Genomic DNA, 19,634 nt, shown 5'->3' on the forward strand with positions numbered 1-19,634 from the left:
AAGATATATGAATGAGATTTCATGATCCGTCTGCAATGATCGGACTCATGAATGAATCATGAGTGTTTCTGCAATATTTTCATAGCGATATCGTTTTTCGAGTTGTGTCACTTTTGCATCGGGGTGTCCGATGTCATCGATCGATAATAGATTAACTTGTGCATAAACAGCTAGTCTCCGCATCGTACATCATCCTCTTCCGTCGTGTGTTCATGTGGTTTTCTTCAACTTATTATAAAATTATACGTTTCGAATGCATAGTATAATAAACGTGCCAGCGTGTACCGCGAGGTAACACGCGTGGCCTGAATGAAAAGTTGCACGTGTGTCTACGTATGAAACACGAAAATCGGTAGTCGTTGTAAAAACTATTGGACAAGCCCTGGACATTGGACATATTCAAATATAGAATATCGAGAAGGATTTCAATTGCTAATACACTCTCGAAGATACAAGAAACGGTGGAAAACAGAATATCTAATAGTTTGCATAATACTCCTGAACGTACAATCGCGTTCGGTTAGCATATTAGTTGTTCATTTCGCTTGAGCTCGGCGGACTAAGAAAGGGAAGCGTTGCGGTATGTGTAATCGGTCGTAGAATCAGAGAGAATCAGAAAATAAAAATAACGCCATAAAAAGGCGGTCTCGCACGCGAAGAAACTCAACCGAGCAGATCGCAACGAACCCCATCGCAATAAAAGTCGGTCTCTAAAATCAAAACAAGATAAAACGGCGTTATCACGGCGCGGGGGAGGGACGGGGATCAATTACACACCGAACAATCCTTCAATGTTGCTGTTAATACGGCTGTTCTTCTATCTTCCCGTTAATCTGGCCGTAACTCCGGGTCGCGGAATGCGGCGTAACAATGGGGGTTTGATAAATCCTAATGGCCGCGTGATTTACATGAAAATTCATGACGCGTTGCGAGCGTTATTTCTTTATTCCCATTGGTCGCGCTTGATAGCTGAACAGCGCTGCGCACCGTTCTCGTTGATGTTCAACTCCGAGAACTTTTTCCAAAGTTTCGCGTCGTCCAGGAAAACTTCAAGGACGCGAATAATTCGTGACACACCCGTCGTCGAATTCGGATGATTTACCTACCCTATGTTATTCGTTATTCATTCCATTCATTTCTCACCAGCGGGCCAGGATCTCCAATAGCTGGACAAGATTCGTTAATTATACATCACTAATTACAAACAGAACGATTTTAGAGACTTTTTAGGATCGTAGAATCTATTTCTGGTGTTATTTCTAGAACGAGACTTTCTGTATAAAACTACCCCCATAAGCGGTGCATCAATCTAAGAAATTGAAGATTTTCTAGTTGATTGCTGATACAATGATTTATCTGTATATGTCGCTAAGGCCTGGATGATAAACGGCGCGGAGTTATCCCCACTACCACGGGGTATACGCCTTGAGGGGCCGCGAGGAGTGTAAACATGACACGGCTCAGGTATGTCTCCTGGATGATACACGACGCTGGAAACGCCCGTGTTGTTGACGTGTATGGAGAATTCACTGTAATTAGCAAGTTCTAGTCCAAGCTAAAGAATATCGAATATTATTTTAAGTGACACAGCGAATTACAACTTCAGTAGGAGGTAAAAATATAAAAATATATTTTGTAGAAACCGATATATGACCGTACTATAAAAACTCATTCATACCCATTGACACTGAAGAAAATTGGCTTCAAGAGACTTCAACTTGATTATTATTTAACAAACGAGATCACACATAAGTCCGTGTCCTTTTTAGTCTATTTCAATCAAGTATTAGCGTACGAGAAGACCCAGTTTTTAACCTGTATCGCGACAAGACATTTTTTGAACGAAGTCCAGCTATCTTATTGCAGAAAGAGCCCAGTGCGCGTCGTCGGACATCGCGGACCGTTCGTTTTCACTTGGACGCGGCCGTGCGCGCAGCTTTCGATCTTTCGCCGCGCGACGACCAGTTTTCTTTCGCGTCACGAAGCCGCTTTTTACTGCGCGGCCAGCGGAATAACATTATCGCGAGGTTAACGTGGTCGATAATCGACACGTTTTCCACCGTCCACGGTTTTGCATTCCATATGAATAATCGCGGCTGGCGTTTACGACGCGAAATTTACTTTTAAAGACGCACACGTCGCTGCTTCTTTTTCTACTCCTCCCTGCCGGAGCACCGAGCCTTTTTACCGCGATACCGCACCGATATTCTTAGCAACCGGCGTTCGGATTCTCCGGCTCGATCGCTCTTTGAAAATTCCTGAACCATCCGCCACGTGGCACAGTGGAACCTAATCGCAAAACGTGGCCGAGAAGTAAAAATTGAATTTTTTGTCCGGGGGTATGCTCCTTGGCTTATTGGGTACTCGGTTCATCACTCTAAGGAAAACCGAGGTGAAACGGCCTTATCATTTATACCTGCGAAATGGCGAGATTACAAATATTGCCTTCATTCGTCACGCGGTTGTCGTCGCGTGAACTACGTTGTTGTTCTGCTGTCAGTGTAAAACGCATAACTTTGAGGAAGCTGAATTTATCGCAATTCTACAAAATAGATGCTGTTCCAGGAAATAAATAGAATGTTTATATGTGCATATCAGAAACTGTTAATAATTGCGTTGTACAATTATGGAGTTGGTCGTGGAGAAGAATACATTAACATTACAAAATGTTCCACTAATAGTCTGCTGTAGGTTTGTGGGTAATACTCTTATCTTTGAATATAACATTTTTTGTAATGCAAGGTGCTCATGCTATTAGTTTCCAATGTCCAAATAAATATTGTATGGTCTTAGATGAGCTTATTAGTAGTTTCAATGCATTTCTTAAATCGTAGCACAAAGGTCATGTGAATGTTTTTTTACAGGAAGTCATATTTTTTAGTGAATTATATGGGTCAGCATTTGTGCGCGAGATTCGTATATCCAAATACTTATTATAATTTTTAATTTACTATGATCATTGATTTTGTCATTAGATTCATATTCACTGACCCAAGAACGCATTCGCCGTATTGAATCCACCATTTTGTTTTTTTAAATTTTGACATCGGATTCATACTCTGCGACCTGAAAAGTGTGGGAATACCAATTTTCAAAGAAATCCAACAATTTTTCGAATCACTCATCCGCCCAATGTTTCGATGATTTGGTACCCAATTGTGTGGCGTGTGACAGTAGTGTTTCGCTGTTCCATTGAATATGAAATTCTTGTTTACGACATCTAAACACGCAGGCCTGCGCCGATATTTGACAGTGGCTTTCCGTTCGTGCACTTATGCAGTAACCAGGATATGTATACATGTTCTTGGACATGCAACTTTCTGTTCGGTAGCGTAAACATTATCGAAACTTTATTCGAGAACAAAGGTTTTCAGCTATATCCGGTTTTGCCTTCCATAACTCATATATCGTGTGCCTCTAGTGTAGCTATCGTGACATTTAACAGCCAGGAGATTAAACGTTCGTGTACGTTCGATTATCGAGACCGTTCGAGCCGCGCGAAGTACTCGAACGAAGATGACCAAGGCCGTTGGCATTGTAATCATCTCGAACCGACTACACGCTATCGGAACACAGAGTCTCTAGCCTATTTAACGTCTCGAAAACATTAAATCCCCGTATACTCAGCGGGCAGATAAGGTTCCCGCATCAAGTGCGCCCGGGATCCTCCAATTATTCGGAGCAGCGTTTCAAGTTCGGTCTTATCGATAATCCGGACATCGATTACGGTATCGCCGGTCGATCTCTATGGGCGTACGATCGTGCCGGAGGAAAGATCGACGTCTCCCGGAGACGTCCGGTGGATCGGTGTGCCTCGTGGCACGCTTCGTCCGCCGGGGCAGAAACTCGTCAATTGGCCGTTTTACGAAGCGGCTTCGACCGTGTTCCCGTGTGATTTATAACCGCGAGATGGCCCGATTTCTGGTACACACATCCTAGAACGGGAGCCTCATTATTTCGCGCACCCTGTAATTTGTCCACTCGTCGTGTGCCCCGGCCGAACCCGGAGCGGATTCCAGCACTTTCTCGGAACAGCGCTCCTCGCGCAGAAGAGAGAGAGAGAGTGAGGCGGAGAGGAGAGACGGGGGCCGTTCCGAGGCGGCGTTTAGCCCCGTGCCCGTTCATTTCGTTCGCAGTTGATAAACTCGTGTTTACAGACCGATCGTGTACGCTCTCGCTCTCGCCCCGCGCCGCGTCTCGCCGCGGCCGATTGAGTCGTCCAGGTGAAATCGAGACCCGTCGTCGTTTTCCTCGCGAGTCCGCCGTCGAACTGGGTCCCTCGAACGGGGACCTTGCGTTGATTTATCCGGCTAGTCCCCGACGATTGATGGCCCGAGCCCGCGAATGGTAATGCGCCTTATTCTATCGCTTTCCAGTTGGAAAATCGGCGGAATATTCTCCACGGCATCGGCATCGGCATCGGCACCGGCACCGCGCCGTGTCTCGATCCCATTCCCTTGGAGCTAGAAGCGACCGTGTAATTGTGACACGGAATGAGTTGTACTACGCTCGACTTTTTGTACTTGATAATTATTCCAGTTTCTTTTCTATCCTACTTTTTTGCGCTCCCCGCCAGTCCGGTAAATTGAACAACACTTTTATGGGATTTCATTAGAGTTCCATTGGAAAACGGTGGTTCTTCCCGGTGATAGACAGGTGCGGTGGTGTTCGTTGAAGGGTGGCTGGTCTAGTCCCCGACAAATCACCCATTTTTACTGCAGTATTGCTGATACGGCGGAGCGCAGAGTCAGTCTCAACATTATTAACAGGTTGACTGTCACGTCACCCGTATAAGGGCGATGCAATGACGCGTTTGCTCGGACTTAAGAATTCATTTCCGCGCCGACTCGTCGGGCGTATCACCGTGAAAAATCTCAGCCGTCACGGTGTTTGATTTTCTGAAATTTTCGTGGTCGATGTAATCCGGAGAACACACGCGTTACTTCGTTACTCGATACTCCTACGGTTGCTGTATTTTTACGTATTAAAAACTTCGCGATTGCTCATTGAGTTTACCAGATTCTGCAAAGTTCCTGCTACAAAGTAGCAGTCAACGCAACGTCTAGATTATCTCGTAATTTTTCTAGATTTATCGCACACGCCACGAACACTTAGCACTCTCATTAGCATTTCGTATGCGACGTCGGTGCACAGCCATGGAACACGAAGATCTATTGCAGTCTCACACACGAAGTACATGGATCTATTTACGTTATCCTGCTCGACGATTAAAGTGGCTCCGGTGAGTGCAGTCGAAAGAAATCGTAGGTGCACGGGGTTAACAAAATCCATTAAAAGCGCGCATTGCCGACGAAAAAATCGATTCTGCTCGCGAGACCGAAGAGAGTAAGAGCGAGCGAGCGCGCGCGAGAGAGGGAGAGAGAAAAGATTGCTCGCGGCGATTCTTGCCGATTCCACGACCGCACGGAAGGGTTTTACGTAAGCCGACCGAAGCGGAGACGTAACAGGCAGGCGAATCTGCCAATCACGGGACCTCGGTTCCTTATGCAAGGAGTATGATTGGCCGAGTCACTTATGGATTAGACGTCTTACGCAAATCTCTGTGCACGGACGCGGCGCTGAGCAGATCGGCGCGGAGCAGATGGGCGCAGAGCGGAGTCGTGCGTGTTGGAGCGATCGGAGCGGCGAGCGCGCGCCGGAAGTTCGATTCGAGCTTGTACACACGCACACACCGGACGGTTCGCGGCGCGCGTTTAATATTCTATTTTTCTGATCGGCGATAATTAGTGCATTAGAGTGACGTTTCAGCAGACGAGCGGGTAATGAATATTAATGCGCTGTTTAATGGAATCGATTGGTCGAGCGCCGGTTCGATTACATCACGCAACGCCGGTCGCAGTCGGACAGCCACCCGGGAAAACAGGATCTCGACGCGCGTTTTATTTGGCGGCCAACCGACACGCTCGCGTTTTCCCTTCGCGGGTAATTGAGACGGCTCGAGAAAGCCGTGGAATTCCTTTTTTTCCCCCCTTCTTTTTTTCGCCCGCAAGTCGCGATCGGGAAAAGCGAACCGATTGCGGAATTGGAAGTAGGTTTATGGAAATAGCGTGGAATTTATTGGAGCTCGATCGAACATTCATCACTTCCGTTTACATATTGCGAATAGAACTCGGAGCGGTTCGGCGCTCGGTAGATCGCGGTCGAAAAGTGAGAAGGAGAGAGAGATTCGAAAAAAATGCAAAGATTTCAAGATCGACACGGTGAGAATGAACTGCTGTATTGCCGGTGGGATCGGTCGGGTCGGTTTCACGCGGTTTTCGATAAATACGTACGTGTTATATCGCCAGTGATTCTCAGGCCGACACCTTTATCGGTTATTATCGGCGCCGCGCGTTCCCGTTGTTTTTATTCGAGCCGCGATAAAATTAACATGCAAAACCGATACGCGGACCGGAGTTCGCTTTCACCGGGATCCGTGGCGTGGCCCGACGCGTTTCGGTATTTTAATTCAGCGTCGATGTTAATTAACGCCGGTGTTAATAAGTGTTTCTTCCAGCCACGGTGAAAAAACCAGCTGGGAAACAGAGAGGGGGAGACGCACGCGAACGATCTGTCTTCTTTTTTTCGTTCGTGTACAACGTCGATGATTAATATTGAACAATGCGCATTAATCGTGTCCGCCACGAACTAAACTGTCGCGCGACTTGTCCGCGCCGAGCACACGTCCGGATAATTTTTGTTTCGACGCCCGTGCGAAATACCGATAATCCACTCTTGTCGTTCAATAATTCGGGACTAATTTACAACGGAACTTTCACTAGCCGCGAAACGGTTCGATCAATGGCTTCAATCTTTTTGGCGGTTATTCGTAGACGTGTACTTACTATCGCGGACGAATCCATCATTTGCATGTCAGTTATTACAATTAGTCGTCTTCGTTATGGCCCCTATTGCCATCCTCGCTCGCGAAATTTACGAGACAATCCGATAAACGCATGTCGCACTCGTTCTCTCGGAAGCATTCGTTTCAATAGTCTGAATACCTGCTAAATGTTATGCATTGTCTTTCTTGTTAAGTGGTACTAGTCTATCAGTAAATATACATACCTGCATACTTACTTAATTTTCAACCTCTCGGTCAAGAAATGCAATTGGTTTACAAATTAATTCTCTCAAGCCACACATTTTTTTATGCATTAATACATATTGTATAACTAGTCAATTCTACCTACGATAATTTAATCTCATCGTCGCTCCTGCTCGTTCTCTGGTCCCTGTTTCCTTTTCACACTTCCCTTTGTCTATTTCCTTTCTTAATCTTTCAACGCATCTGAACCATTTCATTACGTTTTCCTTGCAGTATCTCTGTCTACCGGTAAATAATTTCCTGTTTCTTCTAATCGACCGTAAGCATACCGATGATATTTCATGATTGCGAAGAGCGTCTTCGAACAGAGGAAGGACAAATATCGAGGAATTCGCGTCGGTTCTTCAATCGCATGTGTTAAATAGCCGATAGCCACGAATAAAAAGGGTCGGTAAGGGTAGAGGGGTTGGAGGGGCGTCGAGTCGAGGGCGGAAACCGCAAAACCGCAAACGTTCTCCGCTCCGCGTCCATCGGACAATCATATCATTACCTTCTGCGGTCCCGTCATTCTGACACCTCGTTTCGACCCGTCATTTGTCATCGACGTTGCACTTTGCTGCACCGCGACCGCTTAAGGAACGTGCACTTAAAGCGCGCACCATTCACGACCATTCATACCGGCACCGTAATCTGGCGGTTTTCCTGATTGCGCGGGAAACCGACCGCAACGACGGCCCACGGGCCGCATCCACCTTCGAATTCGCTCGACTATCGAAAAGGAGACTCGAATTCCTCGCGATTCTCAAAATTCCCTAAACGCATTTCGATGCGAACACGGCTACAAATTGTGCGACATGTTCCAAGTTCAACCGGAGGTGACCGGTTAATTCGTCATTCGAGTTCGCTGTCACCCTTCGCAAACTATTAATTTCCTTCTGGACTTTGCGTCCCCGAAAATGTTACAGAAAAGAAATTTCGGAGAGTCGGTGGATCATCGATTTCAAAAAGAAAGTGGACACATGTCTTTTAATCAGGAGTATTCATGGGATCATGCTCGCGTTTTGGTAAATCTGTAACGCTTCGCATGGCTAATTAGTCGACGCCGCTGCACCCATTAATTTGAGAACGTTTCGTATGATATGCGCGTCATTATGTGAGCATTTAAAACAGTTTAAAACTCGTCGCGTCAGCTCGGATCTTGCGACGTAATCGGCGCCGATATCATCAATCTTTGAAGAACCTGCCTCAGATTGTTGATGTATTGCACGCATACATCAACGTCCGAAATCCATTACACGTTCAAGTAACACAAATATTCGATGGAATCTGATTCAATTAACATGTATTCGTAAACGGGGATTACAAGCGGGAAGCTTGTTACTGGTGTTCCGTTCGCTTCGTCAAATTCCATTGATTAGCGTGTTTATCATTCTGCGGGATCGTTCACTGGTTTGATTCCGACTTTTCCTTATTGTCCTCGATTACAGTCGATTGCGGTCGTATTGTCGAGAAAGGGCCTAGCCGAATAAGATGGTCAAAACTGCCCTTAGACGTTTTTCAATAATTAATGAACCATTCGAAAGCTGACCAAGAAAAACCCCTCTGAGCCAAATTTCAACCCCCTATCTTGCTCGTGAGGGTAGTTACAGGGTAAATTAGATTTTGAGCTTTTCCGTGCATTTTCCGCACTCTGATGCTTCCCAAAATTCTGAAAAAAATGTGACATATTTTGGACCCTAAGGCGGATTTTTGAGAATTTTTTCAGATTTTTTGGATGCAAACTGTGGTCGTAAAAAATGAAAAACCTCAAAAAAATCGGAAAAATGCAGGTTTCTCAAAAATATGAAAACATGCTATTGAGCTGTTTAGTGCCCCAATAAAGTACCATAACAGGCAGTGTCCTCAATTTTTTTTAGATTTTTTGTTGTGGGAAGTCTTTGTCAAAAACAAGAAAAACCGAATTTTTTCGACGTTTCTGCTATTAGGAGGAAAGTTACACTTGTTGATTTTATCGCAAGTATATATTAAGTCATTTTTAACGTTATTACATTGAAACGAGTAAGTGTTTGACCTCAGAAATATGTTTTAAGAGAAAAATAAATTCTATTTCGTGCGATATATACCAGAATGTTCGCAACGTTTACAACATCGCCGGTTGGCCGAGCAGTCAAGGTGTCGGACTACGGAGCGGAAACGCTGGGTTCGAATCCCGTCGAGGGTAAAGTTTTTTTTTCCATACATCATCTTTATTTTTTCAATTTTTTATTACATGGTTTATTCATGTAATTTTAACAATATTTTTTTAATGTTTTTAAAAAATATTGAGGTAACATTTTTAACTAACTTTTATTTATATTACTCCGATTTGACTTCGAATTTAATGATATTATTTTCTTGGATTAGGCAATAAATTAATATTTATATTATTGTGTTCGTCCACGATTTCCGCCAGATATAGAAATTGCTTGCGAAAATTGGTAAGATTCCGTGAAAAGAATTTTTAAATCTACTTCTGTCATTTCCGGAAAATCCAGAGTATCTACCGAGGATACTGTTTGAAATGGAGTCGTTTTGCAGTTCCAATTATGTCCAATTTTTGGAAAGGTTTCGTTGTCTACTTGTTTGTGTAGAAGCTGGTACTTTTGACCTTGTATACTATACATTGCCTCTACAACCCAATGAATTTTCGTGACTTTTCGGGAATAATTCGACTCTTTCGTCGAAAGTTGAGAACGATTACCTTTTAAAGCAGGCATGAGAACTCTGAAACCAAGACCTGTTAAATTAGATGTAACATCTCGAAAACCTCTGTCGACAATACAAAAGTCTCCCCTCTTCATGATGGTTTTCAATCAAGTAACTATAAACGGAAATACATCCTCATGTACGGTACAATAAAGAGGAATGGCTAAGGCTTATTTGTACCTGATACCTCACTTTAAAAATAGTGGTAGTATGGAGCCCTTTTCTTTCAATTTGACAAAAACCAATACTTTGCTGCGTGTTATTTATTCAGAGTTCTTCTCATTTCCTCCCTAATTTATGAAGACGCAAGGCTTAGAAACCAGATTAATGAATTTCAATATTAAGAATGTTAGAGAGGACCGTAATGAAGATCATATACAATTAGAGAATCGAGGAAGTGATAGATACTCTAAAACTATATTTACATATATTTTACTCAAAAATGTTTCTTAAACATTTTTAAAACATTAAAAAAATATTGTTAAAATCACATGAATAAACCATGTAATAAAAAATTGAAAAAATAAAGATGATGTATGGAAAAAAAAAACTTTACCCTCGACGGGATTCGAACCCAGCGTTTCCACTCCGTAGTCCGACACCTTGACTGCTCGGCCAACCGGCGATGTTGTAAACGTTGAGAACATTCTGGTATATATCGCACGAAATAGAATTTATTTTTCTCTTAAAACATATTTCTGAGGTCAAACACTTACTCGTTTCAATGTAATAACGTTAAAAATGACTTAATATATACTTGCGATAAAATCAACAAGTGTAACTTTCCTCCTAATAGCAGAAACGTCGAAAAAATTCGGTTTTTCTTGTTTTTGACAAAGACTTCCCACAACAAAAAATCTAAAAAAAATTGAGGACACTGCCTGTTATGGTACTTTATTGGGGCACTAAACAGCTCAATAGCATGTTTTCATATTTTTGAGAAACCTGCATTTTTCCGATTTTTTTGAGGTTTTTCATTTTTTACGACCACAGTTTGCATCCAAAAAATCTGAAAAAATTCTCAAAAATCCGCCTTAGGGTCCAAAATATGTCACATTTTTTTCAGAATTTTGGGAAGCATCAGAGTGCGGAAAATGCACGGAAAAGCTCAAAATCTAATTTACCCTGTAACTACCCTCACGAGCAAGATAGGGGGTTGAAATTTGGCTCAGAGGGGTTTTTCTTGGTCAGCTTTCGAATGGTTCATTAATTATTGAAAAACGTCTAAGGGCAGTTTTGACCATCTTATTCGGCTAGGCCCTTTGAAATTGAACTCGAAAATCCAAAGGACTCCGTCTCGGTCGTTTCTGTAAAATAGGCGGAATTAATTCAGACTGGAACGGCTGCAGACTTATATCTGATCTGATTTTTTAAATAAATAAGAGTTAAGTTCATCCCTCTTAAAGCCATGTTTCAGTTTTCTGAGCGTCACGAGAGTTAATGCTACGTTTTGTTTTGAACGCTAGGTTTACGGAGCACTGAAAATTACTACTTTACATTACTTTATAAAAATAACATGGATGTACACCCTTGGACAAAAAGGTAGCACATGTGTGCTATCATTAAGGTATACCTCGTTGTAATATAATATATAACTTCATAACTGTAGCTTTTCTGTTCCCCTTGTGTTTATCAACAACGATTTCGAAATACGGTCGGCGAAATGATAGCACACTAAACGTTCCGCTTAGATTTCTTGGTCTCTTTCTGTACTTTGAATTGTGTAAACGTAGTGTCGTGTAGAGAATTATTATCTGGAACACTAAATATTTGTTATAAAAATGGGACGTGGAGAAAAGCTAAATGAAGAAGATATTAAAACAATTCTAGAATTAAGGAAATAAAATTTTTCAATTTCGAAAATTGCGAAATCTGTCAGCAGATTATGACTGCATCCATGAGAACTTAATGATAGCACACATGTGCTGTCTTTTTGTCCAGGGGTGTATCTATCAAAGTTTGTAGCCATTTTTTAAATAATATATACCCAAAGAAATCAGTTTATTAAATAATTTCTCATGGATGCATCTTTATAATCACATTACTCGTAAATTAAAAATATTAGAATCCGTCATTTTGACGGGTCCGGTAATTCTACTGTTAAACGAATACTCCTTGCCGATTAATGCATTTTTATAGTACAGGAATTGATCGGTTTCTACTGAAAAGCTTTTATATTTTTATCTCCCGCTAAAGTGGTAAATCCCGATTCCACTGTTTTTTGTTCAAATTTCGTTTTTTGCCATTTTAAATCTCTACTCATTTAAAATTAGTTCAGGCGTGTCAAACTCTTAGTAAAAATCATAATTTTTGCAAACATTAACTGTTTAACTATTTACTGCGAAGGGCATGTCTATTTTAGTTGCATGAAATCACATTCGAAATCAACTAGAAAAGTTTCAATTTCTTAGATTGGAACACACACCCCTTGTAAGGGATAACAAACCACCTAGAAGTTATTTGTATATAATAATTTATAGTTTATGGGGACATGAATTTTGTTCCTGCTCTCTACTCATTTAAAATTGGTTTAAGCGTGTCAAACTCGTAGTAAAAATCGAAACTTTCATAAACATTAACTCTTTAACTATATACTGCCGAGGATATGTCCATTTTAATTGCATAAAATCACATTCGAAATCGGCTAGAAAAGTTTCAATTTCTTAGATTGGAACACACACCCCCTGTAAGGGTTGACACCAAAATTAGATTCTTCGCTCCCAAAACACCTAAAATCGATCTTTTTGTATATAATAATGTGCAGTTGAGGGAGACACGAATTTTGTTCAGCTTTGTGCGACGGCAGATGCAACCGAACGCATAAAATGTTCTATAGAGAAAACCGAGTTCGAAAAGGGCTCCGGGGCCGACGGGAGCGAGGGCTGAAGGGGCCGAAGAGGGCAAGGGAGGGTTTTTTGTCGAGTCCGTTAGCTCGGCTCGATTCGCAGAGTCGTTGCTCGTGGCGGCCACGTCAATTTGTCGAAATTCGTTCCGAATCGTTTTATGTCTGCCACGCCGCGAGACGCGACCCGCTACCATGCGTACACAACGCCCCAGCCCCATAGTGCTACCACACATCCTCCGAGTCCCGGTTCCCGAACCGTTTCTTCGATGATTCGTCTCGAGACTCTAAGGACACATAAACATTTCTTTCGCGCCGCGGAGAACGATTTTCGAAGGCCACTCCCGTTCCTTTTTTACTTTTTCTTTTGTTCTCTTTTCTTCCCGCCGCGCCGCCACCGAGAAATCGTTCGTTCCTCTCCGGGGAATTATTTTCGTTAATTTGACGATTATACGGGGGCCACGGCGGTCGATTAATTAACGTAGCTCCCGTGAATGGCCAGGAAGAGAGAGAAAAAAATTGTCGAACAGTCTCGGTCGCCTTTCAATTTCGATCGAATTGAATTTTATATGAATCGTTTTATCGGATCGACAAACGCCGGCGCGATACAAATTCGTACGTTATCGATTTTGGTTCGCCAGCCAATGACTTCGGGCCGGGTTTTATACGTCATTATTCGTCACTTTATCGCATCGGTGACTCACGAGGTAACACATGTATTTCGTGCTCGTTCCCGAGCGACTAGTTTGTACCATTCGACGAGCAATTCCAAGAAACGAGCACATACCTGGGCATTGTCGTGTTCTGAATTCAATTTGTTTGAATATTTCTATTGTTTAACACTGGGTTCACGGGACCCGTCAGACTGACGGGTGATATTTTTAATTTACGAATATTGAGTAAACATGCATGCGTGAGGAATTATTCATGAAATTTATTTCCTTGGTTATATATTATTTAAAAAATGGCTAATTTGGATAAATGCATTTCTGTTATTTTTATAAAGTAAAATAGTTACTTTTAGCGGTCCATAACTCTGGTGTGAAAAGAATTGCGGAGTTTTGGGGGATGTCAAAGATTCTAATTAGCCTAGTGTCACCAAAACAACAGTTTTTCCCGACCCGTTGTATCGCGTCGACCGGACAATGAATTATTACGCGTTCTCTTTTCGAGTGGCTCGGTCGAGGTTCGCTTACTTTAAATCACAAGTGTAGTCCCCTAGTTGCAGCGTGGTTGCACCAGCACCGGCTAATCTTATCTTATCCGGTGATCCTCCTAATACCGCGGCAACCGTGGCCCGTGTGTAACACGCGTTCGTTCGCCCGCGATACAACCGTGAAAATATTCTTCGCTCTTTTTAATAAAATCCTTGTGTCGATGCCGGCCAAATGATCGCCAATTAACAGCTCGAACTATCGCGCTGAAATTTTGATTACCGTATCGTTCGATGAGACCGTCCACGACTGCTAACAAAACACGCCAGCGTGCACGACGTTGCAATAACAACAATATATAAAATTGTCAGCGACTTCATGTTCATGGCATACAGAATACGTTTACAAACATCTGCTTTCTTGTAACAGATACCTGATAATTCAGATTCGCAAATACGAGACTTTTACGGTATTTATAATCCTGCAAATGGTATCCCAGGGTCTCTCATGGCCACGACAACATTTCTGTACACTAATTTTCGCTATTGTATTGCACAACAATTGCAAAAGTTTCTACAACTTGTTTAGAACATTCGGCCTTGCTTAGTAAATTTTAGCAGAATTTTAAAATGGTTCCAGTGTGATACCGCTCAGCGGTTAACATTGAGAATTGCTTAGTTGGCGAAATCTATTTTACGCTAGTTTTGTACGAGGCAATCTACGAACGTGGAAATTTGCATGAAGTTAGAGCTAGTTAATAATTATACGGAAGACGACGGATTGAGGAAATTATTTTATTCGGTGTCGGTAGCCTCGATGTTACAATTTGGGCGAATATCAGTGCACAAGAAATGAAATTACGGACCTCCAACGTGAAATTCGATCGACAAATTAGCGGCCGCAAGAACGATCGGTTGCCGTCGGACCGCGAAAGGTTCGTTCCAAGGTTCGCAAGGCTAGAAGCGAAGTGATTTACGTTGGTTTTCGTGTTCTTTTTCGGTTGGAATTTCCACTTTGTCGTTCGTGTAACAAGTAAAAATCAATCCGATGTCCGATGTGATTAATTGCAATCTTATGGCAACAATAATCGAGTTTGCCTTGACGATCAAGGTCGTCATATTTATTCCGAGGAGGTGCATTGATGTCGCTACACAAGATGTTTCAACCGTGTGTAGAAATATTTGAAGGGACGGTAGACCTCGAATCGTACCTGAAAATTTTCGAACATTCTAACCTGTAAATTGTATTAACAGCTAGCTTGTTATCCAATAGAAATACAATAAGAAATCTGGATGCAATTCGCCGTGCAATTTAAATTACAGAGACGATAGCTCACGCACACAGAAACAGCGTAACTCAAAGGACTGCGTCGCGCTCAGCTGTTCGAAATGACCTAGTAACCTATTCGAGCCTAGGAGTGCATATGGTCTACGACAAGTCCTCAATCGAGCCGCGACTAGTCATACACCTTTCGCGAAAAGATAACGCAGGCCTTCATGAATTTCGAGAACAATTTTGCATTGCACAAGTCCATCGTCGCGTGCTATCTAATTTTTCCTTAAAAATGTTCAACCCGACATCAAGCTTCACTCGTCGTTCTTGTTAAAGAACACTCGAGTATTCGAGGTTTTTTTCAATCAAAGAGGCACATTCATCGTTTACCAATCAAGCGATAGCGTAGATTTATCTCATCAACTTTAACCCTCTCGCAGCCTCAACGATATCGTTGCTACTTCTCGCCGCCATCCTTCTTTTCTATACTTTGAGGCTGTCCGACCACGTGATGCAGAAATTGCAATTAAATTAATCACCCAAGCGCGTTTGATTTATACCTACGTTTTCGTGACAGTGGTACTCGGACCTTCGCGAGTGGTTAAGATATTATTGCCGCGAAGCGGCAGGAGGTGGGACATGGCGTCGCAGGACGTTTCAAGTTTCGTTCCACGTCCCCCTTAAAATGTTTGAACGTTCACCTGCGACAGCCTGAACAGTTCGACCATATCCGCGTATCTCTTTATTTCCCGATGCGAGGTATCTCGGGGATCTCGCGTATCTTCTAATCGGCGCGCAATTAAAGCCTCAGAATCCACAGAATGCTGCTCGAAGGGGATAACGCCGGGCAATTTATTTCTCTGCTCGCGGAGGACACGTTTCTTCCTCGAACAACCGATCTTGTCCCGTTCGATCGCTCTCGCCGTTTTCCTCGCGAACCATCCTCATCGCGTCCTGTCTCTGAGCGTGTTTTGATCGATGATGTCGCCGCCGGATTGCCCGATTAATTTATCCGACTTCGACCTGCAACCCTTAACACTTCTTTAACACTAGGGTCACGTCAAAATGACGGGTTCTAATATTTTTCATTTACAATTATTAATACTAGGTTTACGGAGCACTAAAAATGACTGTTTTACATTACTTTATAAAAATAACATGAATGCATCGATCAAAGTTTGTAGCCATTTTTAAATAATATATACCGCAAGAAAACAATTTGTTAAATAATTGTTCATGGATGCATTTTTACAATTTCAATATTCGCAATTTAAAAATATTAGAATCCGTCATTTTGACGGGTCCCGTAAATCTAGTGTTAAGATTCTAAGGATACATCCATGAGGAATTATTCAACAAATTTATTTCTTTGGGTATATGTGATTTTAAAAAAGGTGGCTAAAAATTTGGGCAGTATATTCTTGTCATTTTTATAAAGTAATGTAAAATAGTCACTTTTAGTGCTCCGTAAACCTAGTGTCAAGGATCACAAGGAGTGATCTCTATTCTTTTTTTTTTTATTAAATAAAAAACTTTGTGTAAGTTTTCTTATTGCAATTTATTATAGTATAATCATCGACCAACTTTCGTTTGAACGATTTATTTATCAGGTGGTCGGAAATGCGTGGAAAATCGAAATGAAAACAGAGGTCCAGAAGTGGTATGCAAATAATCAGAGAGATTCTTTTTGGTGGTTTTTCTAAAACTCAAATCAAAATCGATTTAGCATGAGAAACTAGGATAAGTTGTTAACATTTAAAAAAGACATTGTGGGGTTTTAGAGGCCATACAATTTTAAATACAATTAGTAAAAATCAAATTGATCGGGTAAACATTCAGCAAGCACGTAGTTCACGAAATGTATCGAGTTTTATATTGAAATTATAATATGTTACTGACGTTTTATGACAAAAAATTTTTAGATTCCACAGTTCGAAAATTGGACTTTTTGAGGTTGTCTCGTCGAACACTGTGTGTCGGGATAAAATGAAACGATTTTAGAGAGCATATGGCATAGATTCTCAGCGATTGTGACCATGCGATCACTTCACCTACGATTCTTCTTTATGTTACAGACATCCCCTGTTCCCGCTTCTCGCGCTAATATTCGAGAAGTGCGAGCTCGCAACGTGTACGCCGCGCGAGCCTGGTGTCGCGGGCGGAGACGTATGCTCGTCTGAGAGCTTCAACGAGGACATCGCTGTCTTCTCCAAACAGGTAAGACTGCCGCGACACAGTTCCCTTTGATCCGTTGGCGTCGGTGACGATGATTTTCGATCAAAGGATTTTGGAGCACCGCTGTTGCTCCACACGTTCAATGCCGCGTCAGTTATTTATAGCTGCCCTTTGTCTCCAGTCTGTTGCTGAACTACAACGTTCGTTGAATTTAAGTCCAATAGTAACATTTAACACTGTGCTTCCACTAGACATACATTTAACCCCGAAAAAAGGGATTTCTTTAAAATCTATAATAATAACTTAATTGATGCAATAAAACAATAAGTAATAAAATAAAAAGATGAGGAGACAAGACTTTTTTTAAGAAAAATTAAAAAATTAAATTTTAGAAGGGTTTAATTTAAATTCATGATTTTTCAATCTTTGGGGGATGGAAATTTTCTTCTGAATTTAATTTACTAATAAAATTTATATTTTTTAAAATTTACCCCCATTATTTTAATTAAAATTTTCCTCTTTCTAATGTTTGTACTATTAATGAATTGTACACACCAACTCCGTAGCCAAAAATCTCATATTTATTAACATACTACAGATACTGTCGTGCACACAACAAAGCTACGAAAAAGTGAAACAAACTTCTATTCAGTTGTTGTGTCCTAGAATCAGTGCTGACGATTTCTATTTTGCATAAAGATCCGCTGTCTATTGATAAGTAGACTGCGGATGTTTATGCAAAATAAATATTTCCTACCTGAACTGCAACAAGCTGAAGTGAAATAAAAATTTATTTTCTTTCTTAATATGTTCAACAAGTTGGAAACAATAGATCAGTATTTTTAAATTCTCCTAATGTTATTACTGTTTTAAATGACACCTACTCATTTCTGTCACAAATGCATAAAGATTCGTAGTCTATTGATAAGTAAAGACTGAAAAGCGTCCGCCTCGCGAGGGTTGAACTATCGTTTTGGAAAGGAACGATCCGCTCGATCGATTTCGAGCGGGGAATCGTTGATCGCGGGGAATTCGCTGTCAGGACCAAGGATAGGAATCCTGGAGGATCGGTTCGCAGTACAGAGCCGGAAGAAGACGGCTCGCTCGCGTCGAGAGAAAGGGAGAGAGTCCCCTTTCTTCTTTTCTTCTGGTCTTTTTCTTTTCTTCTCTCACTTCGCGCTCCGGCAGCTCACCTGAGGGCCCCCGAGTCCTCCCAAGGACACGCGTAGGTAACCGGAGAACCTATACGCGAGCCATACGCCGCGAAACGATTCGGGACCCTTTTAAAAACGCACCGTTTCGCCGTCTGCCCTCCCTAACAGAGCGCCCGGTGGATCGTTTCGGGAGCACGTTCACAGGTATAAGGTGTACACCTCTGTGAACCTTACGCGTTTCCTCGTACCTTCCACGAACCGGCTCGTCGTCGTCGTCGTCGTCGCTCGAACGGAATGGTCGATTTTCAGCGAGCTCGCGCGAACGGTGCGCCGATTTCGAGCGGCCGGTTTTCACGTGATCGAAGAACGATTTCACCGTGGAATACATCCGGCGTTCGCAACGTACAAAGAACGAAGCCTAGCCGGACAGGACGGGACGATAAAAATGTTGCCTTGGTGGGCTCTTTGCGCGGCTAGTCGATGCAAACGAATGCAGCACATTTAGATTGAGGGATATCTGCCGTACGCGGGTATCGCGGAGGTAGATAGCCGGGGCCGTGCTCGTTCCCTTGGTTATCTTCGCATAAAATTGTACCACGGCGACGGCGCTCTCCCTTTCGGACGTCTAATTGCCCGATTCTTATTAACCCTGCGAGCGACAAAGCCGAATTATCTGTCCGCATAAACATTTATTGTCGATCCTCTTTTTCGAGGACTAACATCTTCCTCCTCGAAGACGCGAGCGGACAGCGTTCTCTCCCAACTGTTCGGTATACTGAGCTGTAGGGAATGATGACCTTAATAGCATTTCTCAAGGTCATTAGAATCTGCGAACAATGCCACATTCGGAATAATTACCAAATACTTTTCCACGAAATTAAATACTCCTGCCAATCACTCTCGACACGTGGAAAACGAAACAAACAACAACCGGTTGCCTCCTTGCCGATTATAGTTCTCCCACCCAACGTGGGGTCATTTGAATTAACTGTTTGATATTTGATTGTGAATATGTAAATACGGAACATGATATACATTTGACACCTATCAGCATCTTACCGCATTTTAAATATGTAATTGATTAATAATCTGAATAAAATATGTATCCGCCGTGATAAAAGACGTGTATCATTTTTTGGCATAAATTTAACGAACTATTAGTGACTTTAGTAGTGGGCAACCGTTCGATCGCGAAGAAAGCGAACTACATATTGCACGAGAGTACTGCACGTATATCGGTACTG

At 42.2% G+C, this 19,634-nt stretch overlaps 1 protein-coding gene across 6 annotated transcripts in view; it reads left to right on the top strand.

Annotated features, from left to right (window-relative positions):
* Window positions 1-19,634, top strand: part of Hth (Meis homeobox homothorax) — a 617,913-nt gene that overhangs the window by 19,685 nt on the left and 578,594 nt on the right. For all 6 annotated transcript variants that reach the window (XM_076803532.1, XM_076803533.1, XM_076803536.1 and 3 more), the window contains exon 3: window positions 17,137-17,278. In XM_076803532.1, coding sequence (XP_076659647.1) covers window positions 17,137-17,278 — 142 coding nt within the window. The remainder of the gene's footprint in view (window positions 1-17,136; window positions 17,279-19,634) is intronic.

This window comes from Halictus rubicundus, chromosome 18 (assembly GCF_050948215.1).
Source record: "Halictus rubicundus isolate RS-2024b chromosome 18, iyHalRubi1_principal, whole genome shotgun sequence".
Lineage (NCBI taxonomy): Eukaryota > Metazoa > Arthropoda > Insecta > Hymenoptera > Halictidae > Halictus > Halictus rubicundus.